At 42.5% G+C, this 24,638-nt stretch overlaps 2 protein-coding genes and 1 long non-coding RNA gene across 4 annotated transcripts in view; 2 read left to right on the top strand and 1 right to left on the bottom strand.

The window, feature by feature from the left end:
• The first annotated feature begins 463 nt into the window (after positions 1 to 463).
• Positions 464 to 6,453, top strand: LOC137504169 (uncharacterized). The gene is made up of 2 exons (XR_011019440.1): positions 464 to 749; positions 5,484 to 6,453. It is a non-coding gene; the product is annotated as an uncharacterized lncRNA (long non-coding RNA).
• On the bottom strand, positions 6,450 to 24,157 carry POLR3F (RNA polymerase III subunit F). The gene is made up of 9 exons (XM_068232226.1): positions 23,732 to 24,157; positions 21,943 to 22,060; positions 20,342 to 20,409; positions 18,997 to 19,064; positions 15,570 to 15,682; positions 14,322 to 14,465; positions 11,704 to 11,811; positions 9,997 to 10,188; positions 6,450 to 8,281 (listed from the first exon to the last, which is right to left on the bottom strand). The coding sequence occupies exons 1-9, from the start codon at positions 23,785 to 23,787 to the stop codon at positions 8,204 to 8,206; spliced, it is 945 nt and encodes a 314-aa protein (XP_068088327.1). The 5' UTR covers positions 23,788 to 24,157; the 3' UTR covers positions 6,450 to 8,203.
• Positions 24,135 to 24,638, top strand: part of DZANK1 (double zinc ribbon and ankyrin repeat domains 1) — a 93,834-nt gene continuing 93,330 nt past the window's right edge. The window contains exon 1 of one of the 2 annotated variants that reach the window (XM_068232225.1): positions 24,135 to 24,305. The gene's annotated coding sequence lies outside the window, so the exon portion shown is untranslated. The remainder of the gene's footprint in view (positions 24,306 to 24,638) is intronic. The other variant, XM_068232224.1, reaches the window with a different exon arrangement.

Below are 24,638 nucleotides of genomic sequence, written 5' to 3' on the forward strand. Positions count from 1 at the left end.
ATTTTCTTTATTTATTTCAAATGGAGACCCTGGAAAGCACCTTAAAGTGAACCTTAAGTCATTTAAAAAAAAAAGTTTTACTCACCTGGGGATTCCCTCAGCCTCCTGCAGCCGATCGGTGCCCTCGCCGTGTCTCTCTGATCCTCCCGTACCCGCTGGCGACCACTTCTTGCTACTGCGGCCTCCTGGCCGCAATAGCAGCATAGGGGGCGATATTTTGGCTGGGAACACGAAGAATCACTCGCGTTCCCATGCCTGTCGGCAAAACCGGAAGTGGTCGCCGGTGGGGACGGGAGGATCAGAGAGACACGGCGAGGGCACCGATCGGCTGCAGGGGGCTGAGGGAAGCCCCAGGTGAGTAAAACAATTTTTTTTTAACTGATTTAAGTGCCTCTTTAAGGGCCCATTTACACTTGCGTTTGGAAAACGCAGGGGATTTTTGCCGGCGCTTTGCAGGGGTGATTTTTTTCTTGATTTCACACAGGAAAAAAAAGCAATTTCTCCCATTGCGTTTAGCGCTTTTATAGCACTGAAACGCGATCGCCGGGAAATCATCGGAAAATGGTGCAGGCGACGCGTTTGCGTTTTTGGTAAGAATGGGCCCATTGTCTTCTTTCCTGAATCAGTCAGGCGCTTGCTAGCGCTCTTTACCGGCGCTAGATAGATTGGCCTAGCGCCATTGCTGACCTGCCCCCCAAATGTAAAATGGGGGGAGGGTTCATTTTACCCTTAGGGTACAGCAGCCAGGGGTCAGTCACATAGGTCAGATGATTTTAAGCGGTATATGCGCTCCTCTTTTCTCAACAACAATCCAACCAATTCAATAATTAACACACTATACAAAAGGTTTGCCACACTATGGGTTGGTATCACCACCCTACAGAATATATTTGTCAGACAGTAGTGTCGCGCTCAACATTCAACAGTGTTTCATGTTTATAAAGTTTAAAGTTCATCAGTCTTTTTTCATCCACTTATCCAAAAGCTGTTCTTCCTTACATAAAAAGCAATCAATTGCGCTCACCAGATCTTGTAGCTGATTGATTATAGTCAGCAATAATCGCATGTACTATTCCTATTCCTCCTGGTCTTCCAGTCTCCAATGGTTCAAATACTCGGAAGTAAACAGAGAGAGGCAAACATAGCGTAATCTTGTTATACTTAGATCACCGTGGTTCCACTCCCCACTATGCCAAATACACCTCAAACACACCGTGCTGTGAACTCTCCCGTGTATGATAAAAGCTATGTTATCTGCTCACCAGAAGCTTTGGCTGATCACAAGGAACCAGCAATCACGTTTTGTACAACCGTTCATAGGCACATCCAGCTCCTTGTCCCTTCAAAAACTCAGAGCAAACATTGCCATAGCGTAATAACGTTTAATCAGTTAAAAGTAGAAATACAAAGTGCACTCACATTCCATAAGATAAAATTGCGCATTTAGTGAATCCTCGGACGTCCTAATAGCCGCTGCAGGTACTTTCCGCGTCTCTCGCACCACGACCGAGGCCCTGCCCTACCGGTTTCGTCATCAATGATGCCCCTGATGAGTCATTGATGACGAAACCGGTAGGGCGGGGCCTCGGTCGAATTAAAATCTAAATTACAGAACATATTCACGGATGAACAATGGCTTAAATATGAAGATGATTTCTCTAAGTATTGTCTAACAGTACAAACTCAAATAGAGACTGTCAAACGCCAGAAATTCCAGAGGGACGAGGCAGACTATACCACAGGGTACGTGTACGTCTGGCAACAACCATACAAACGTTTACCTAAACCACGTCCATCACGTAATCCTAAAGGCAAACCAAAACCTAGCACGCCACCAACTGACCCCAACCTCGGAGGCTCCTCGGATTTTCTTCCGGTCAGCACTCCCGAAGATTCTACAGACAACCAGTCCAGTCAGGACGAACAAGGAGGGGGGGCAGACACAGGCGGCATAAGGGACAGGCTGCGTCAGCGGCCCAGACAGAAACAAGGCCCGTCCACAACTTAGTTGTTAACATTTCCTCTTATGTACTATCTGAGTCACAACATATGCTATTAAACAAGGGACTTTCTTTTGCTCCTACGCATTGGCCCGACCCTTTGAATCTTGACATAGAACTTCAGCGCTTTTTTAGACGTCTTAGGCTGAAACACTATTTCTCTCAACCTAGATTTGTGGCCTCGGCTGCTGGTTCTCAACAGGACGATCCAAGTATGCTACGATTGGGGGATACCTCTCTCAGACTTCCTAGTCGCTTCAGTCCTCCATCATGTCAGGTGATTGACGTTTTCGCAACTACAGTACAAAAAGAGATAGATGAATTACTGCGATCTAACCATATGGGTCTTAGGATTCGACATAACCTCACACCAGATGAACGGAGAGCATTGAAAGAACTGTCTGACAACAATTCTATAACCATAAAGCCCGCGGACAAAGGGGGTGCAGTAGTAGTCATGGATACTTTGGACTATCTTAATGAGGCAGCCAGACAACTTAATGATGAAACTACCTACACCCGTTTATCAGGTGATCCTATCACAGATATCAAACGGAAAATGGATGCCGTTTTGGATCAAGCAGTTGAGCAATTCATCATTGATGACAAACTTGCTAAATTCCTCCGGATGGAATATCCCAAAACTCCATGTTTATATCTCTGCCCCAAGATCCACAAAAGGCTACAACATCCACCTGGCCGACCCATTGTGGCTGGCATAGATTCGATTCTATCCCCCATTGCTAAGTATTTGGACTTCCTCTTGAGACCATTTGTTGCGGCACAGAAGTCATATCTTAGGGACACGTCTATGTTCCTAGAGTACATTTCCAACTTAGATGATATACCTGGGGATAGTCTGTTAGTGACGCTTGATGTGGAGAGCCTCTACACCTCCATCCCTCATGATGGGGGTGTGGAGGCGGTCCGACATGCGTTATTTATTGCTTCGGATTTTGATGATAGACAGATCAGGTTCATTATTGATCTATTAACGATTGTACTCACCTGCAACTATTTTGTGTTCAATAACCATTTTTTTCTACAGGTACAAGGAACAGCGATGGGGTCCAATGTGGCCCCGTCCTACGCAAACATATTCATGAATGATTATGAAGAGACTTTTGTTTATAATAATGATTTCTTTAAGAAATATGCCAAATGTTGGCTCAGATACATTGATGTGTTTTGCGTGTGGGCGGGGCCACGTTGGACCCTAGATCAATTTGTGGGGGAGCTACATAGTCAGTGTAAAGCAATTAGACTTACCTCCCACTGTGATATGTGTCAAATTAACTTTTTAGATACCATGGTTATGCGCACTGGAGATAGCCTTAGTACTGATTTGTATGTCAAGCCCACGGACAAGAATGCTATTTTGTCCTTTGACAGTTTCCACCCTAAAAATACAATCAAATCGATCCCCAAGTCCCAATTTCAAAGGGTGGGCCGTATAGTGGGTGATGAGATCAGACGAGAGCATAGATTCAATGAGATAACACAAAAATTTCTGGACAGACATTATCCTGCTGGCCTGGTTGCAGAGGCACGGAGTTTGGCAACACGTACCACCCGGGGAGTGAGAGGTGGGACGGGCAACCGCATACCTTTTGTGACACAATTTAATGTTTATAGCAATAATATTGCCAGTATAATTAAAAAACATTGGTCTGCTCTTGCCCGGTCCTTTCCTCATATCCCTGAGTTCCACCAACCTCCACTTTTTTCTTATAAACGGGCCCCTACACTTAGGGACAAGCTGACTCATGCTGATATGAGGACGTTGGTACGGCCCCCTGAGGGGTCTCGGAAAGGCATGTACCCTTGCCTGAACTGTGTGCACTGCAGCTCGGTCATTAGGAGCGATGTCTTTATGCATCCTAGATCGGGCAGAAGGTTCAATATTAAGGATGTTTACAACTGTGATTCTAGATACGTTGTTTATATTCTTAAGTGCCCATGTGGCTTACTATATGTGGGAGAGACGACACAGAAATTTAAAACCAGATTATCTGCTCATAAACATGCAATCCGTGAGCGCCTTGTTGAGCAACCAGTTGCCTGTCATTTTGTTAGAAATAATCATAACGTTAGCCAATTACGCTGTCAGATTATTGACAGCGTACCGTTGTTAAAACGTGGTGGAGATAGACAAAGACAGCTGTTGCTCCGCGAGGCGTACTGGATACGTACCCTTGATACTGTTGAACCACGTGGTTTGAACAGAGAATATGATCTGACACCGTTTATCTAATATATGTTTTTCTCTGCCTTTATCTTTCCTTTCATATTTACTTTATTTTGATTTCTCCTTATATTTTTTTCTCAGATATATTGCTTACTATGTTCCCAATAGCATATGTCTCTGACCACGACTGTGACTTGAATGTTTATATGTTGATCAATTACTAATAGCATGAGGCTCGCAGCCACTAGCGTTGTGCCATCACGGCTTTACACACCTCCAGCCCCTGTTTACATCACCATAGCAATACGGCCATCGCCGTTTAGCTATGCAGGGAGACGGAAGGCAAGCTGATTGGTGGGCGGGTCCCACGTGATCGGCTTGCGTAGGCAATGTTTACATCTTGCCACTTTGGAAGCACGTCTTGTGCTTCCACTCCGTCTCCCTGGCAACGTTGTGACGTTGCATCCTGCCTCGCTCTGTCGGCGTTCCCCATCAGGTCCGCTCACCGATGGGTGGATACATCCTCCTGACGTCGGGAGGGGGCTGAGTTATTTTGGTGTGTACGCCGTCGTGGACATGACGCTGGTGAGTGCTCTATGTCCATTGGCTCACTATATTTAGAATAAGTCTCCGATCAGGTCCGCATCTGATTAGGCGGAATACGAGTGGCTCCTTGAACTTTGGGGCTTTATGATTCGCTAATTTGAAATTAATGATGTATTATATAAGATGTTTGTTACTCATTGCACTTTGAGGCTGTCATGGCTTGATAAAGGGGCACACTGCTCCGAAACGTCGCTATTTATATGACGGCCATTTAATAAAATAAAAGAGCATTATATACACTGGATGGTGCCGGCTGGATCCTTTCGTATGAATGGTTGTACAAAACGTGATTGCTGGTTCCTTGTGATCAGCCAAAGCTTCTGGTGAGCAGATAACATAGCTTTTATCATGCACGGGAGAGTTCACAGCACGGTGTGTTTGAGGTGTATTTGGCATAGTGGGGAGTGGAACCACGGTGATCTAAGTATAACAAGATTACGCTATGTTTGCCTCTCTCTGTTTACTTTCGAGTATTTGAACCATTGGAGACTGGAAGACCAGGAGCAATAGTACATGCGATTATTGCTGACTATAATCAATCAGCTACAGGATCTGGTGAGCGCAATTGATTGCTTTTTATGTAAGGAAGAACAGCTTTTGGATAAGTGGATGAAAAAAGACTGATGAACTTTAAACTTTATAAACATGAAACACTGTTGAATGTTGAGCGCGACACTACAGTCACATAGGTCAGTTGAGCACTTTGGACCAAGATTTTCCAGCATGTCCAATCGATGCCTTTAACCAATTTCGGCCTGAAATCGATGGAATCATCAAGCTAATGGCCATGTTAAGTTCACAGATTTTTATACGTTTCGACAAAAATTATCAAATCAGATGGTAGATCAGGCCACAAAATAGCTAGCTGTATTACCACTTTAACTCCTTTGTTGTTATTAGGTGCCGTGGGGTTCCAGATCCATTCTGGCCTACAAAGGTCGCTCAGGAAAATCTAAGGTTTGTAAGTAGCTGTCCAACTTTTGAATGATCCCATTGTAACAGGAATATATAGCAGAAGTATAAGCTCTGATGGAAATGAATCTTGGTAGAATGTTGGTCTCCAAGAGTTTTTGCAAAGTGATGTAATGGTTACAGATACAGTGATATTACAGCCATAAAGGAGCCAACGGTTTCATTTGCATATCATTACTGTGAAAATGACTGCTAGAATAGGACAAACATTTCCTTGGAACATCCTGTCTGATGTCCTCACAGTTCCAAAAACTATACAATAAAGAGGCTGAATGTAAAGGGTACCTTACCGGCAGCCAAATGTTTTGCAACATTTGGTAATATTGTAGCAACACAATTTGAAGATAACGCTGGAAAAATGAAGACACTGAATGTCTTAGCAGTTCCCTGCTACCAGGAGTGTTTTCATAGCCACTCAGGTTATACAGTATAAGCTCCCATTAGTTATCAGAGAGAATTATGCTGCAGGCTTGATTCATAGCCCTGTGAGATTAACTCTTACAGTGAGGGGAAAGAAAAGGAGAATTGGTACTATGTATACACATGTATCTCCTCATGTCACTTCATGCATCTGACTCTTCCAAGTTACTGTTAACACATTTTAATGCTAGAAGGGTTTCCATCCATCAATGCTGTAATTCTAGAAAGCACTTATATACTTGGACAATAAAAGGACACACATGTAACCACAGGGTATGATTATCATTTATTTAGCATTTCTTTAACAATGAAATACTTTTTAAAGTGGTGGTTCAAAACTGAGTTTATTATTTGTACCCACAACACAGCAGCGTGAAGTGATCTTCCATTGGACCTATGTATATGAAACCACTGTTATACTATTAAATAGATGTGTTTAAAGGACACCTGAACTGAGAGGGATATGGAAGTTGCCATATTTATCTCCCTTTAAACAATGTAATTTGCCTGTCTGTCCTGCTAATACTCTACCTCTTGTACTTTTGCCATAGACCCTGAACAAGCATGCGGATCACGCTTCTGACTGAAGACTGACTAGATTAGCTGCATGCTTGTTTCAGGTGTGTGATTCAAACCCTACTGGAGCCAAAGAGCTCAGCAGCATGGAAGGCAACTGGTATTGTATAAAATGAAATAAATATGGCAGCCATCTTATCCCTCTAAGTTCAGGGATCCTTTCATTATAGAAATGGTGTTTCATACCCTGAACAACTTTTTTTCTTCAGGCACATAAAAATCCTACAGCTCAAATGGATTTCTACATAGTCAAGTCACAGCTGAACTTGCCAACATCCATATGGTCACTCCTCACACCCAACCTTTTGATGACTCATGCTGTCTAGGTGGAGAGAAGACAGTGTGACGCATTAGTAGGGAGGGGATGAGGAGGGATCACAAAGGACAACTGAAGTGAGAAGAATATGGAGGCTGCAATATTTATTTCCTTTTAAACAATACCAGTTGCCTGGCAGCAATGCTGCTCTATTTTGCTGCTGATCTGCTGCATGCTTGTTCAGGGTCTATGACTAAAAGTAATATGCTGGAAATACACCATACGTTTCTCCGCTCGACAGATGGATTAGATAGCTAATTTTTAGAACCTGCCCGATATAACTTCCGATTGTTTTTTGGGTCCATTTCTCATAGAAGTGAATGGAAAAAGATAAGAACAAGCGGAAGATAAGAGAATCGGGCGTAAAAACCGAACGGATGGAAAATCAAGTGGAAAAACGTATTGTGTGTACTCAGCATTAGAGGCAGAGGATTAACAGCATAGCCACAGAACTGGGACTGCATAGGAAATAAATATGGCAGCCTCCATATTCCTCTCACTTCAGTTGTCCTTTAAGTACGGGCAAACAGGCTTCAGTGAGCTGCAGGATAGCGGAGAAGAAAAAACTCGGTAATCAACAACTGAGGTTGTTATTAAACATTTCAGTTTCATGTGCATGGATCCATGACATAGTTGGTTAATAATGATTTAAATAAAACCTTTTCTTGCCATTTTGGCTTGGACCCAGATTTACAGCCGATCTGAACTCTCATAAGCAAGGTTGTGTTAGCTTCAGCATTTACTTCTGCCTGCTTGCTGCTTTGTAAGACCTGGTGGATCCCAACTGTCTCTAGCACTTCTGAGTAGTGAAAGGCAGACTCCGCCCTCCAAGCCACTGCACCAATGCAGAGGTGTGGCTACATAGGGAAGGACCAGGGCTGCCGATGCCTCTTCATCCCTTATGCTGAGGATAACAGATTATTATGCAGCAACCAGACCGGAGGGATTTGAAGCAGCAGTTAATAAAGCTCTTTGTTCTGCTTTTATTATGAGAGTTCCATTTTGCTTTAACAGAACAGATTCACATATATCCAAAAATGTGACAGTTACTAAAAATTGTAAACATGTAAAATAAATAATTTTAGTGCAGTTTTTAAAGCCCGACAGATATCCATCCTGGTTCCATCAGAACTCCAGCCACTCCGACATATAGACACAGGTAGACGGAGAGATGTCGCCTCCTTCGTGGCAGTCATCAAACACCTGTTGGGATAAAAAAAAAAAAAAATGCAAACCTTAACCGATGTATAAAATAGTTCTTAAAGATTAATAGAGCGAACAAATGTTCTTAAAGGAAAGCTGAAGTAAGAGGAATATGGAGGGCAACATCTTTATTCTATTTCAAAATGTCAGTTGCCGGGCTTTTAAAACTGTTTTTTTTTGGATTCAGTGGCTTCTGAGTCTGACTTGGGACAAGCATACAGCCAGATAAGTCAGAAAACCTAAACTATACACCTGTTATAGCTCACTGATTCATAAGGTATTCAAACCCTAATTCTGAGGATTTTTCTACAAATTTTTTTGTCACAGGAGGGAGAATGATTGCCACAGCTGTAAAGGTGGCCACACCATACAATTTTTAAATATCTGTTTAATTTAAGAATTGCAATCAATTTTTCTGATTGCTTGTAACATTTCAAAAATATGACCAATGTACCACATCCATGTTACATTTTTCCCCAATTATGATAACAATTATTGGAAACTGAGAAAATTGCTAGGGTGTGTATATTAATAATGTGGCAATCTAACACACTCCATACAATGTTTAGAAAAATTTAAGAAAAATTTCCAGCATTACGGATCAATAAAAAAACAAATCGAAAAAAATGGAAAATCCATTCAGTCGAATGAAAAGGAAAAAAAAAAGCGTAGGATTTTTTCAGGAGATCCGATCATATTTATCAAATTGAAGTAAAATCGGATCATTTTATTGTATCGTGTGTGGCCACCTTTATGGGAAGGAGAGGGAATGGTGGCGTGGGCAGTTTGGGTTTTTAAGTAGGGTGAGTCAGTGAGAGGAGTGTTGTTGGCCACACTTGTTATGGGAGGAGGGTTTCCAATTGCTTCTCACGTGCGCCAACGTTACGCCTACAACCACGTGGGGTGCATGTATGGCAGTGCGGAGACAGAGCCAGCAGTGGACACGACAAGTAAAGTATTCATGCCCAGAGCTCATTTTACACTAGGGGGGGACAGCGTCAGGGGTGAGGAGAAGTCACAAGGCTGATTCCCGCAAGATTTCGTGCTGAAATGAATCGGCCTGCGGTATATGGGCAGCTGACAGAACTCTCTTTAATCAGAGAGAGATTTGTCTCTTGGTCGAATCTTCCCATCATCGCTAGATCTATGGCCACCTTAAAGGCAACAATGGCATTGACATGTCGGTATTTTAAAGAGAACCCGAGGTGGGGTTCTGACAATGCAATCCACGTACAGAGGCTGGGTCTGCCTATACTGCACAGCCTCTGTTGCCATTTCAATCCCCCTAAGTTCTCCTGCGCTCTGCAATCCCCCATAAATCACAGTCGTGCTGTGCGGCCTGTGTTTACATCTGTACTATCACTCTGCGTGCTCCCCCCGCCTCCTTCATAGCTCCGTTCCCACCCGTGTCCCTTCCCTCCAATCAGCAGAGAGGGAAGGGACGCGGGCAGGGACCGGAGCTATGCAGGAGGCAGGGGGAGCGGCAGACTAACAGCAGTACAGAGATAAACACAGCCCGCTATGACACACCGTGTCGGCAGCGCGGCTGTGATTTATGGGGGATAGCAGAGCGCGGGGGGGGGGGGGGGGGGAAGGGGGGGGCTTAAAATAGCAACAGAGGCTGGGCAGTATAGGCAGACCCAGCCTCTGTATGTGGATTGCATTGTCACAACCCCGCCTCGGGTTCTCTTTAATGGTCAGACAAGCCAACTTACCGGACAGAGGCCACATGGTGTTCGCACTAATCCAGCTGGCTGTATTATTGGGTTCACCCCTCTGAAAAGCTTCATTTGTCCATCCACACTGCCCACTGTCCCTTCTTTAGCTGCAATTATGGTCATTTCTACCTTCCCATCATAAATCAGAGTGTTCAGAATAGTTTCTATGTCTTCCATGGACAATTCAACCTTAGGAAGAAAAAAGGATTACAGTTATTTCTATAAAAAAAAAAAAAAAAAAAAGCATACATACGGTGTACATACAATTCCTCTTCAGCATGACTGAATCATGTTCCTGTGCTACCATGAATACACAGAAGCTTCCCTTATTCTGTTCCATGTAAGTTGTGCTGACAGCTTGATGTAATGGAAAAGAGGTAGCCATAGACAGAGAATAAAGAATATCAAGTTCTGGACTCCATGTTACCTTCTCTAAAGGGAGACTGAACTAACTTAGAAAACTTCAAGTGCTTTCAGTCTGTTGGGAATGTCTGTGTGGTATGTAGTCCAACACCCTTTTCTAGGAATGGTTGGTGCAGTTTCCCTTCTTTAAGACAGAAGGTAGTTGCGATAATTCAGCTTTAAGTGAGCAACTATGGTTTCTCAAATATGCAAATTAGCTGGCAAATAAAGTGGCGTAACTATAGTGCCCCTGGGGGTGGGGCCTGGATCCCAGCTGCTCCTCATTCAGCAGAAAAGCACAGTGGAGTAGTTTAATATTACCTGCTGCAGTTCTCAGCTAATCGTCCTGACAGACACATGCTCTGTGCTGCATACCTTTGGCTCTGAATGCATGTCATGTGACGGGAAGCTGGAGGTATGGAAGTATAGAGCGTGCAGCTGGCGAGAAAAACAGAAGAGACACAACGCAGCGCTGGAGATGGTAAATATTACACTGCTCTGCTACTCCGCTATGTGGGGAAAGGTGTGTGTGTGTGTTTTACCAGCCATACAGGGGAGGGGGTTGGGAAATTCGGATCCAAGGAGGGGGCCCCATGGGTTGTTGCTGCACACAGGCTCAAACAGACAAGGTTTCAACCAAAAACATGGCCATCCTCTGGATGGGAAGGCAGTGTATTGTTGTTCTTTTGCTGCATACAGTGATGCACATTTGAAGCACTGAATGGCCACATAAAATGGCAAGGAGAGCCGCACTTGGCCTGTGGGCCTGGAGTTTGACACCTGTGCTTTACATCATCCTACAAAGCCCCTTTTCTGTACAACCCTAAAATATAACTTAAATGCAGCAGTAAATGCACCAATAAATATCAAATATGACCAGTCAACACATTTTAAAGCAAACCTGAAGTGAAAAACCGATGAGATGAACAATTGTGTCTATAGTCCTAATTCCAAATAGGACTTCCCTGGAATACCCAATATTTAGTGTCGTCTTGACCCTTTTTATCTGTTCTCTGCACTCTCTGGCATATAAGCATTTTAAGGCAAGTAATTAGTTACCACTGAGAAGTACACTATGGCCCCACTCAAGTCCAAGTGTGTCATTTACATATCTAAATACTTAACCCTTACATTGAGGAAAATAAACCACCACCTAATTCTATGTAGGATTGGGACTGTACATTCACATGTTTATCTTATCCTGTTACACGTCACTAAAGGTAGCCTTTTAAACCCATTCACACCTAAAAAGTCCACACTGACTATAAATGCTACAACACCTATCGGCAGTAGTTTAGTTACCTTGCTAATGCCAAGTTCACAGATGTATTTCCAGACTTCATGGGATGAAGCAAAGGAACTGTTTCTCTGGATCATTGGGCTTTGCTTAGTGTCCCTTGCTGCTTCTGCCTGTAAAACACGAGAAAGGAAGCCATTATGCACACTAAATTAGTGCTCTACTTATAGAAAACCATTTTAGGCAGTGCTGCATAGTAAACAAGTGTGATGAATAGTTTCTCAACTACTTTCAAAAATGCAACCCATAACAGAGCAGACTACTATATTAAGTCTATGTTTCCACTTGTGCCAGCATGCTGCATGCCGCCACTTGTGTTGATGCAAGAACGCATCAGAATCCCTTTGCACGGCTATGGTGATTTGCATGCGTGATGCGGAAAAAAGGCTGTCCACCGTCTGTTTTCTTTCCCCACATGCGAATTCAGATGTAGCCAACCAATTTCAATGTGTTGTAATATTGCATCCAAATTTGTGTGCGGGAAAACTGCCAGCAATCGCTGTAATGTAACTCAGCCTTATGGTGCCCATACATGGTACAATTTTTTTCATCGAATCTTACCATTCCTATGTAGTATAAGGGCAAATTAACCACTTGAGGACCGCAGTGTTATCCCTTTTTCATGAAATTGTCCACTGCAGCTTTAAGGCCAAGCTGCAGGGCCGCACAACTAAGCACACAAGTGATTTCCCCCCCTTTTTCTCCCCACTAACAGAGCTCTCTGTTAGTGGGGTCTGATCATTTCCCCAAGGTTTTTTTTTAATGAATATTTATATATTTTTAAATAAAATGCCCTAGGGCTGCCGCACTGCTTACGCCAATTGGTTTGGAACAGTCGGCAAGTAGTTAAGTGAATATACTGAAAGGATAATTTAGGCAGTTTCCTTGTATTACATAGAAATGGTAAGATTGGATGAAAAAAATTGTACCATTTATGGGCACAATTAGGGAGAGAGCACAACTATTTGAAATTCCATACAACGTACTCCATGAGCCGCACAAACATTGGGGTGTGTTTGCCAATGCAATTTTATGTGCGTTTTAAAATCACACAGAAATTCCTTTTCCCCTGTATTGTACGTGAATCGCGCACAATGCCTTCCTATGGAAAAATCAAACATGATTCGCATACAATGCTTTCCCATGGAAAGTCAAAACCTTTTTGTAAAAAATTAGATCTGATAGGGTTGATAATGTATTTTTCTCTTAAAAAAAAAAAAAAAAAAAATTAGATTTAAAAGTAAATGCATTTTTTAAAAAACAAAAACATGAACACATACAAAAATTCAAAACTAAAAATGAAAAGAAAAAGGCAAGGCGTTTATTATAATTGTATTAATTAATTGTATTAATAATCTTGGAGATTTGCTTTAAATACTGGCAGGCTTAGCTTTAGCTTCAGTAATGTGAATCACACACCTGCAACTAGCATGCAGCCAGGGAATTAAACCACTTAAGGACCGGCAGATTGTTCTATGATCTGTGCTGCGTGGGCTCTTCAGCCCCCAGCACAGATCAGGTGGCAGGCAGGGTGATCAGACTCCCCCCCCCCCCCCCCCTTTTTTTTCCCACTAGGGGGATGTCCTGTTGGGGGGGGGGGTCTGATCACCGCCGGCTCGTTGTGACTAGCGGGAGGGGGGGGCGCCTCAAAGCCCCCCTCCACAGCGATATTCCCCCCCTCCCTCCCCTTCTCCATATAGGTGGTACAGGACAGCGATCCGTCCTGTACCGCCTCAGATAGACTTCAGCCTATCGGATGGCGGCGATCCCCGGCCAATCCGAGGCCAGGGATCGCCGAGCTCCTTTACGGTGCTGCTGTGACAGCAGTGCCGTAACATGTAAACACCGGAGATTACATCCCCGGGTGTTTACATTTAGCCTGCGAGCCGCGATCGGAGGTTCACAGGCTGTTCACGGACCCCCCGCCGTGAACTGACAGGAAACGGAGCGGCCGTTTCAATGGAAACCCAGGTGCGACCAGCTGCCACCGATAAGCTTTGGCTGGTTGTTAAGTGGTTAAAGTTACTGGTACCCATACAAAACTAGATTAGATGATAGATTTATTAGAAAAAAAGAATTTCTTACATGAATTAGGATGCGCTCACACATTTTGATTGGACAATGATTGGACAATTTTACCACTTTCGTGTAGTATGAGGGCCAACAGATTTTGAATACTATGTAACAGGTATATACAAAACAGTCCAAAGACTTTTGGGGTTTTTAAAGGAACAGCATCCGTCTCCATCCAGATTCTGAACACTCTGAACAGATTGTGTAAGTAAGCTCTCATACTACGTGGAAGTGCTAGAATTGGCCAATCAAAATTAAAATGTGCATATGTACCCTCAGGAACACTAAAGAGTGGGTGGGTGGGAAAATCAGGGAAGTGGCACAAAATCGCCTGGTGCATAGTGGATGATGGTGGCATACCGACCCATATATTTATGGTTCAAAGTGGTAAACCAGATAAACATTATCACTCAAATATTGAGTGATGTCAATTGTGTACCCCATCTACCACAAATCTAACAGTGGATGGCCAGCCTCAGGTGTGCAACTGTTGATTTCTTCTGACTTCCATTCCAAATAAGCGTAATTAAGAAGTCTAGTCATCAGTTACCTTTGTCTGTAGAAATTTAAAACACTGTTGGTTTAATACTTCTACGAATTCCGACTCAAAGTCCTGGTCACTGTACCACGCCCCTCCTGTCACCGAGCGGTCTGGCTGCACGTTATACAGCATGTAAACTTTCTTCTTTGAAGCCTTGAATAAGAAGACACACTATTAAATATACCCATAGAATTTCATTCAAAACATGGATTTAACATCGCTCTGAAGCACTTCAGAAATGTAGATATACAATATAAACTTCACAACCCCTAAAAAACCTGTACATTATCTAACCTGTAAGTGCAGTGTGTAAATTTTTTTTTCAGGTAGGAGAGAATTCCATACTGATAGTGGTTTGGAAACGTACCATAGATACTTTTATGAAAGGCTATGCCTGTATACTCCATAGTCAAGCAAGGTGGACATAGCGCAGGTTGCATACCAGTTTTTTTTTATCAAGTTACGCTATAAATATTTTTACTGCTTATGTTTTTACATGGAATCTGGATTAAAAACTTTTATTGCTTGAGACAGAACAGTCTGGTGCCTAGTCATTGGTTGACCATAAAACGCTAGATCCACCTGGATGTGGGGTGGAAACGATCCGGTGAGCGGTTAATGATACCGGAGTTCCGTATTTATGTTTTCACACTGGTTTTGATCACGTGTGCTGCACTTTTTCATGGGGGGAGAGTGGACATATGTGTTTAATACAGTAATGCACTATGTGGAGTATGTTTACTTTTTGCAGACATTGAAAGAGCCATAGAAGAGGAGCGCTGTCATTCATCATTTATGTATGAATCTGGCTGGACTTTTTTGATAGCGAACACTCTGACCGGGATTAGTGTGGGCAATTGAAGTTGAGAACTTGGGGCAGGTGCAGTTTGCTTGTTAAGGGGTAAGAAGCAAGGTGGACAAGCACCCAAACGGGGACGGATGTGTGCTATGTGGATAAGACCCCTTTAACCAACAGGGTTCAAGACAAGCAGGGAAGACATCCAGCAGCACTTCGTTAGTACTTATATGCTCATTATTGCAATTGAAAACAGAGAGGTGGCAATTAACAGCGACAGGCACTTTTTCGGAAGATACTTTTATCAAGCTGTATTAGGCGCGCTCTCTCTCTCTCTCTCTCTCTCTCTCTCTCTCTCTTCCCTTCCTGTATACTCCATACAGATAGGTTACATCTATTCCAGCATATTTGACTTTCATGCTTTATTTCATACAGTATAAGTAAAGTAATAATAAGCTTACCGCTACAGACTTGACTGCTTTAATGAGCTTCTTGCTTTCCATATTCTTCAGAATCTTATTGATCTCCGTAAGAGGAAGATTACTTTTGTATCGGATGTCTCTGCTCCATATTCCTTCAGAAAAAACACACAATGTCACATCAAAAATACAAGGGCTTACTGCAGCAGACATGGCATTGCAACTCCACACTCAGCAACAGTGTCTTGATGCCAGAAACTCTTATCTTGTAACTTTCACAGTAATATGGGCGCTGCGCTAGCTTTTTTTTTTACAAGCTTCATAGGTGCCGTAAATGTAATTCCCATCATACGGTATATGCTACTATCCCACTACTGTCACTATCCCAGAACATAGTGAAGTCAGAAGTCCAGACCTGCAGGCTTCTTCCACATCAGCAAAAATCCATTAACCCTTCGCACACTCACATGCAAATGTTCAAACAATTGCATTCACAGGTTCACTCATCCAGGCACAACTGTTATCCCTACAGCTAAATTAAAAGCCAGGGTTTTAGTTCACAGAAGAATGCATTCTTATGCTTAATCACCTATACTGCGCAGAAGTACCCAGGTAAACATAGGTGTCCTAACTCTGGCCCTGTAACATGCATAGTGCAGACATGCAAACACATTAATTGCATCAAACCTATCAATGGATTAGGAGCACACATCCTAACTTCCTCTCCTGGGAAAGACAGTGCATCTTACCAATCGCACAAGGGAGCTAATGTTATGTGTCCATGTGCACAATGCGCATACACCAGCATAAGCTGTCTGCATGCTGACAAACATACAGGGGAAGGGGGAGTGCACCGAATTGGACCCTAGCCACAGGGGTCAATGATAAGAATAAACATACATATATCCAGGCACATCGCCTCTAGTTAGGACATTACATAAATTATTAGGGAAAGGGAGGTGCTGAAGGGGGTGTGGCTAGAAAACAGCAAAAATCTATTAACCCTTCGCACACTCACATGCAAATGTTCAAACAATTGCATTCACAGGTCCAATTCGGTGCACTCCCCCTTCCCCTGTATGTTTGTCAGCATGCAGACAGCTTATGCTGGTGTATGCGCATTGTGCACATGGACACATAACATTAGCTCCCTTGTGCGATTGGTAAGATGCACTGTCTTTCCCAGGAGAGGAAGTTAGGATGTGTGCTCCTAATCCATTGATAGGTTTGATGCAATTAATGTGTTTGCATGTCTGCACTATGCATGTTACAGGGCCAGAGTTAGGACACCTATGTTTACCTGGGTACTTCTGCGCAGTATAGGTGATTAAGCATAAGAATGCATTCTTCTGTGAACTAAAACCCTGGCTTTTAATTTAGCTGTAGGGATAACAGTTGTGCCTGGATGAGTGAACCTGTGAATGCAATTGTTTGAACATTTGCATGTGAGTGTGCGAAGGGTTAATAGATTTTTGCTGTTTTCTAGCCACACCCCCTTCAGCACCTCCCTTTCCCTAATAATTTATTTAATGTCCTAACTAGAGGCGATGTGCCTGGATATATGTATGTTTATTCTTCCACATCAGGAATGTCTGAAAAGCCTGTTTACAATGCAACAAGCATACCAGAATGCATACCTTTAAAATGGGCGCCTTGGGAATTTGAGCGCCAGAGATAGCCACAAGTAGACTATTGGTAAATTACCAGTATGCTAATATGAATGAGTAATCCCGAAAGAATATTGGTAATGTTAAACAATAGTTTACTATCGCCTAGCCTAACCTTACTCTCACACAAGACCTCCCTCTCGATGCCTAACCCTAAGGAACACCACCCCCCGCCGATGCCTAGCCTCATCTGTGCCGCCATAGGTGCCTTGTTATAGCCGCTAATAACAGCTATTAACATTGGCAGCTATGCGCAGCACCCACAATACTCCAGCCTCCAGTGACCAAATTTACTGCTTCGAAAAGGGTGGGTTGCCAATGCACATAGGCATCAAAAATGAAGCAAACAGAAATGTGTTATAATGGGTATACAGTAGATATTGCTGCATTGTACAAGGCTAATTGCCCATGCAACACTTGTAGTGTGAACAAACTGAACATGAACATGCCCCGGCTGATATCTGTAATAGATAAGCGTTTCAAAAATATTGAATGTAATAAACCTCTATTAAAATGTATTAAAAATGAAAGCACTAAGCTTTAAACATTTTCTAGCAGTTCTTCAGATGTGGCATTAGCCCAGGCAAAAGAGCCTATAAGCTGGGACTGTGTATGCATCCAAGCATTCTGGGGTAAGGGTGTCTCCTTTATCAAAAATAAATTACATTTTGTAAAGCCTGCTTGCTAGGAATAAGTGAAGAATGGTCACTTAAAGCGGACCCGAACTCTTGCACAGCACACAATGAAAGTCCTTATTCCACATATAGTTGCTGAAGAAATTAATTAACATTCAGGCAGACAGCGGCAGGGCGCTGATTCCTGAGATATTTCATGCTTAAAATCGATTGGGCAGCCAACAGATCTCTCTCTGATCAGGGCATCTTTAAAGGGAACCAGAGATGTTACAATAGGGCCAACTTATACTTACCTGGGGCTTCTTCCAGCCCCATAAAGACATCCTCTTCGGTCCCTCCGTTCTTGCGCTATGCCTCCTGGTATTACGGGCGCGCTCCTCTGTGTATGCGCGGCTCAGCTGCGCGCGTGTCCCTACTACTGTGCAGAACGCTCCCGCGACTGGGACACATGCAGCCAAGCATACTCAGAAGCCCACGACTGGTGGTGACTGACCAGATTACCAGGAGACATAGTGCCAGATCGGAGGAGCCGAAGAGGATGGCGAGGGAGCCCACCTTCCTCATGGGGCTGGAGGAAGCCCCAGGTAAGTATAAATAAGGCACAGTGTACCACCTCAGGTACACTTTAAAGCAGAGGATCAGCAGAACACTCAGGCAATCTGCATTGCTTAAAAGAAGATAAACATGGCAGCCTCCATAACCCTCTCCCTTCAGGTGTGCTTTAAGTCAATAAAGGAGACGGAGTAGAGAAGATTTGAATCAGGAGTACATGCAAGTTTCTTCAACATAGGGAGCCACCAATAGCAGTCACTGTTTTCGATGATTGGTGGAATATTCTACTACCGTACTTCCTGATTGGTCATCAGGGTCATGTGATTTTTCCAGCTGGAACCTAGAAAAACATTGCGGTATACTGTGGTAGCATTTGTCATCAGAGCAGAACTCTCTGCCTCAAAGAAGCTTTCACCCAGTGCAAAGCAGCAAGCTCATAGGAACTGGTCAAGTCATTGGATATTCATTAGTGTACATCTGCATATTTACTTATTCACATACCATATGTGAGTATGCCATGCTGCTCATTGTGCAATATCTACTTAATATACACATTCATTAATAGGCAAAGATAGATAGAAACATGTACAGAAAACACCAGTAATATCAACATACCTTTATTGCCTGCATCCTCAATGATCTGGTAAACCAACTTTTCCTGGTTGTCAGATCCTTTTATTTTACTGTAAAAACAATAGAAAGGATCCTCTAGGTCGTTTCTTTTCAATACAACATTAAAATGCTCATTGCACTTACCAAGCATCCATTATGGCCCTTTAAATGGAATCTGAAGTGAAAAAAAAAAACTTATAAAGATAATGAATTGTATGTGTAGTACAGCTATGAAATAGAATATTAGTAGCAAAGAAAAGAGTCTCATATGGTGTCCAGTACAGGAAGAGTTAAAGCAGTAGGGTTAGCCATACTACGCCAGGGAAAAACCACATATATAAGTAGATAAATACTTGATCTACTCACATAACACATGTATTGTACTGTCCACTTTTTGATTTCAGTGAATTTTATATAGTAAATGAAGAGAATTCTGTTCCTGGTGGGAACCATGTCTTTTGACCAAAGTTTGAGGCTAAATCCTGATGTCATTTCTACCCTTAACTTCTTTTTTCTTTTCTCCTCCAATCGCTGAGTCACCTGAGCCTTGCTTGTAAACACAAGTGAGCAAAGGATCGTGTTTCAGATAAGCTGGGCATAAATGGAAGAGGAGGAATATATTATAGATAAAAAGAACCCCCAGCATTCAACTGTTTGGCACCGACTATTAAAGGGCCAGTGCTCCTAAAGTATGTGATAACTCTAATCCATAACAGCAGAAAAAGTTTTGAAAGTTTTGAATGCAGGATTAGCATCTTTATCACTTATTACACTCAGACCAGCTGCTGCTGAAACTTGATTTTTATGGTGACAATCCCGCTTTAAGAAACTTTACTTATCTGTGCAAAAGAGCTTCTACAGTGCTACAGCGCTGTTTTCTAAAACGCTTATACATCAAAGAAAAAGTGAAGCACATATTCAGAAAAGGTTTTATTGCAGCAAAGTTCAAAGGGTCATTAGCTCTGACCTGTTTTATAGTTTAAAAAGCAGAGTGTGGTTTGTAAACTGCAAATATGCTATATAACTGAAAATAAAAATAGGAGACTATTTTCTTTGCTACTAATGTTCTATTAATTATCCGTACTACACATACAATTCATTATATCATAAGGTTTTGTTTTTTTTTCACTTCAGTGTCACTTTAACACAATTAGTAGTTATTCACTTCAGGAAGCTCAACAGGTAAAACTAGTGAAAGTACTAACATAGTTTATACTGAAGATCGCATCTAATTTAGTTTTCAATTATGTGCTCAGTTTATATTGTCCAGATTCCCAGTAAATGTATAATTGTAAAATCTGTGATGTGCACAAGTCACTGATTATGAATATTGGCCACTGTGTCTCACCCAGCAGCCTGTGCATCTTTCAGCCTGTACAAAAGGCCTGCCCCACTTCTCAGGAGATCCAGCTGACCCTACAATTAGAAGAAAACAAAAGAAAATGTTAAGTACAACAACAGATCACTCAGTGGCTAATCTAAGCACCATGAAGACATTTCAGAAATGCTTACTGCCTACATGGAAATAGACATTTATATAAAATATGTTTGCAATTTAAATCAGTTTTAACAAGTCATATAAATTAATAATTGTAACATTGGATGCACCCATTCATCAGTGGAATGTGACACCAGTTCACCTGGATGCCTTTTTGTATTCCTGTTAAAGCTGAACTTTGAGGGCTGGTTCACACTGCAAGCGCTTATGAGCACTTTTGTTATCACCAGTGATTTGAAAAGATTTTTGTTAATGTGACCCTATGAGGGTGTTCCTACAGCAGCATTGTGATTTGGTTAAAATCGCAAACATGCGGCATGCAGCATTTCTCAGAACTATTAAAGTGCCCCTGAACTGTCTTAAACCTGTGAAATAAAACCCATAGTGGCCTAGATTACCTTTTGCTGAATGTCCTGGTATTGCTTATTGTCGTTGGTGTGTCCCCCCATTCTCTGTCCCTCCCTGTCCCCGTTCCTACGCAGCTGCCCAGAAGTTCCTCCGAGATGTGCAGATGCTGAAGTGATTCAGAAATGCACCTGTGCAGTTCATAATCGCACAAGGCTACAACAGCTTCTTCGACTAAAGGTCACGTCAAAGAAGAAGAGAAACAGGTATGGGGGGGCTGACAACAACGAGCAGCGGCAGTAAATTCAGTAGAAGGTAATCTAGCCCACCATTGCTTAATTTCACAGTTTTTAAAACCGTTTAGGGCAGGGGCGTAACTAGAAATCACAACCGCTCCCCAACCGCCCCCCCCCCCCCCCCCCGCAAAACTTTGGATGGGGCCTCCTCACAAAACTTTGGACCCCCCCCCCAAAAAAAAAAAACAGAAATTAGAATGGCAGGTCAGGCAGTGTATACATATCTACAGTATTGGTAGCTCCCAGTATAGGTAGCCAGGTCTATAAGTCGCCCAGTATAGGTGCCCACAATATAGGTAGCCTAGTCTGCAGGTGCTCCCAGTATAGGTAGCCACGTTTATAGGTACCCCCCAGTATAGGTTAGCCAGGTCTAGGTTCCTCAAGTATAGGTTAGAAAGGTATAGGTGCCCCCAGTATAGGTTAGCCAGGTCTATAGGTGCCCCCAGTATAGGTAGCCTTGACTTTTTAAAGGACAACTGAAGTGAGAGGTATATAGAGGCTGCCATATTTATCAGCCCTGCTGATCTATTTGGCTGCAGTAGTGTCTGAATCAAACCAGAAACAAGCATGAAGCTAATCTTTTCAGATCTGACAATAATATCAGAAACACCTGATCTGCATATTCTTGTTTAGGGTCTATGGCTAAAAGTATCAGACGCAGAGGATCAGCAGCATAGCCAGGCAACTGGCATTGCTTAATAGGAAAAAAATATGGCCTCCACCATAACACTCTTGTTACAGTTGTCCTTTAATGTGCTATTAAGATGCCCTGGGAGCTAAAAATGCTCCTTGGTTCACTTTACAACTTACCACTGACAGCAGACGGTTGATTGCCATTGCCCTCTGCTTTGCTTCAATGTGTGGCATCTCATTCTGGATAACTTGGTCTGTGATTCCATGGGGAAACTGTTGACACAGCTCTATAATCCTTAAATACAATAAAAACATAAATCTGTAAAAAAACATTACCAATTTCGAAGATTTTCTCAAACATGATTACAGCCAGCTTGTTTTTTTATGTACTTATAAAAACATACAAACTTCATAATCAGTGTCCAGAACGGACATCACTGGGTGATCACAAAGTAGGTGTGGCCAGCAGGGTCAGTGCCATGTACAACATATTTAGTTTGTAAAAAGTGTGTAGTGAATCTTGCCCATGCTCCCCATAATTTACTATAGTTTTCTAGTATGTCCAAGCTGCCCAGATCCCCTTTATATCTCGAGCCAGATTTCCAGCCTTGATGGACGCCCTACATCAGGCTTTCTCAACCAGGGTTCCTTGAGTACTCTGCAGGGGTTCCTTGGCATTTTCCCCCCATCGTGGGGGAAATATAATAGAGAACATTATAATAGGTGGTACTGTAAAAAGAAGCACTAAATTGGGGGCCAGAATAATAATGAGCACATTAATAAAAAGCACTAGGATAAGGAGACAGTATAATGAGTGGCAATGTAATAGGGGGTATTGACATACAGCTATGCCTACTTTCAAAGGGGTTCCTCCAGGGTAAATAGGTTGAGAAAGGCTGCCCTATATTGTGCCCCAGGTTCAGAAAAGGATCATCCACCAGGCAACCTAGGCAGGTGTTAGGGGCCTAGTGGGTGACAAGGGGCCCACTTGCCATCTTCTCTGACCGCTCTCCACTTCAGCTTACCCAGAGGACCACAAGGAGACCCGAAATCCACTACCTCGCCTAGGACCCCATTACATTCTTAATCCAATCTCAGCCCAGGTTAGTAGTGCTAATGCCTGGTACACACCATGAAATTTTCACTTCAGATCCTACTCCCGATCAAGAAAATGATTGGACTGAGCACAAAAATATACAGCTCACTGATTGCTAGCAACCGATACCAAACTCAGAATCCTTCTCGATTTGAAGCAGATCAGACATGCTGGAGAATATTTATTGAAATAAATATTTATTGAAAGATTATTTACGTTCAGTGTGTATTCCCTTTAAAATTTTTGATTGATATCCAATTGAAAAATAATGAACGGAAATCTGAACTGAATTTTGAAAAATCCCATTTGTGTATGGTAACTTTCAACAATATCTGATCGATGTCAGATCTGAATATCAATCTGAGCACTCGTTCAAATAATTGCATGATATGTACTATAGACATGGTCTGAGATCACCTGTGGCAGCTTATAGATGGAGAGGATTGTTTCTTGATCATGCAATTGTGATTTAGGGGCATATATTATGGTGGCCACTAATGATTCAATCTTATCCATCCAATCTTACCAAATCTACGTAGTATGGGGGTAAATTGAGTGAGTATACCGAATGGATACTTCAGGCCGTTACCTTAAATTACATAGAAATGGTAAAATTGGATGAAAAATATTGGCTCATTAGTGGCCACCTTTAGGACACCAACATACAACAAAGATTTTTTTTTTTAAGTTTTAGAAAATATTTATTTTTGCTTATTTTTGTCTTTAGCAGAGGGAGAAGGTAGAAACAAATTTACATACGCTTTTTAACAACAGACCCTCCGTGAATAGAGGAGGTCACAGAAGTGTTCCAAAATTTCAGCATAACCATCAACATCGCGTGTGAACGATATGTAAGTTGCAGTCACTCACCTGTTCTCTATTTCTGCTGCCTCCCCGCCCTCCTGCTTTACTTTCACCTCAGACATCTCCCAGCCTGGAAGTAGCCCCGTGTCTGCACAACACACTTCTCCCTAGTACTTTGCCAGACCTTACACAACTGCGCATGCGCCTCTCCACATGTGAATGTCAAGCGGACATCTTGCGTCAGGGCACAAGAAACCCCTCTTTAAACGCGTTCCATTTAATTTTATTCTATAAGAATATAGCTTTTGAAGTATAAGTACCACTTTTGAGAACAATGTACATTTCAGGCTTTGCTTTGTCACAAGACTAATGATTATTGCCATCATAAAACATGGCCGCTGTTCTAGTGCTCAGGCGACTCGGAGTGACATCATTTTGGTCGACTTGCAGATTGGAGTGACGAGGCATGGGCGGAGTAATGTTCCTGCATCTTTGGTTGCTAGGTGATAGGGGGTTGCCATTCACGGTGCTGGTTGCTGAGAAGCTGTAGGTGTTACCGGGGAAAGCGTCTATAGTAACGGCAGCCTGGAGGGAACAGAGCACTGAGGAACCACTGTCAGCAGAGTCACCCCTCATCCAGGTAATAGGGGGTATGAGCCCATGTGCACATTCCTAGACGGGAGGAGGTTGATGGAGGGGTAAACTGTAATAACTACAGTAGCTGCATATTGAGTCATTCATTCACTTGCCCGTAGAGCTTACAGTTTACTGTAGAACTTCATAATACATTGAATAATAATAGATCTCCAACACTGAAATAATATCTGCTATTGCAATTTATTTGTATTGCTTTCTATTAATTGAAATATGATTTGAGAAATTGCAGTCCCATCAGTACCTGTTTTTCCCATGTCCTTATTTATAGTAAACCTGAAGACACACAAAAAAGAGTTAAATTCAACTGTGGGGCATA

Source organism: Hyperolius riggenbachi, chromosome 4 (assembly GCF_040937935.1).
Source record: "Hyperolius riggenbachi isolate aHypRig1 chromosome 4, aHypRig1.pri, whole genome shotgun sequence".
Taxonomy (NCBI): Eukaryota; Metazoa; Chordata; class Amphibia; order Anura; family Hyperoliidae; genus Hyperolius; species Hyperolius riggenbachi.

Bases quoted from the DNA above. Each gene is read 5' to 3' on its own strand.
- POLR3F (XM_068232226.1), bottom strand. From the start codon at position 23,787: ATGTCTGAGGTGAAAGTAAAGCAGGAGGGCGGGGAGGCAGCAGAAATA. The intron at 11,812-14,321 runs GTAACTGATGAC...CGTGTTTTACAG, and splicing joins TTAAATTTCTACAGACAAAG to GCAGAAGCAGCAAGGGACAC. The intron at 10,189-11,703 runs GTAACTAAACTA...TTTCTTCCTAAG, and splicing joins GTGAACTTGGCATTAGCAAG to GTTGAATTGTCCATGGAAGA.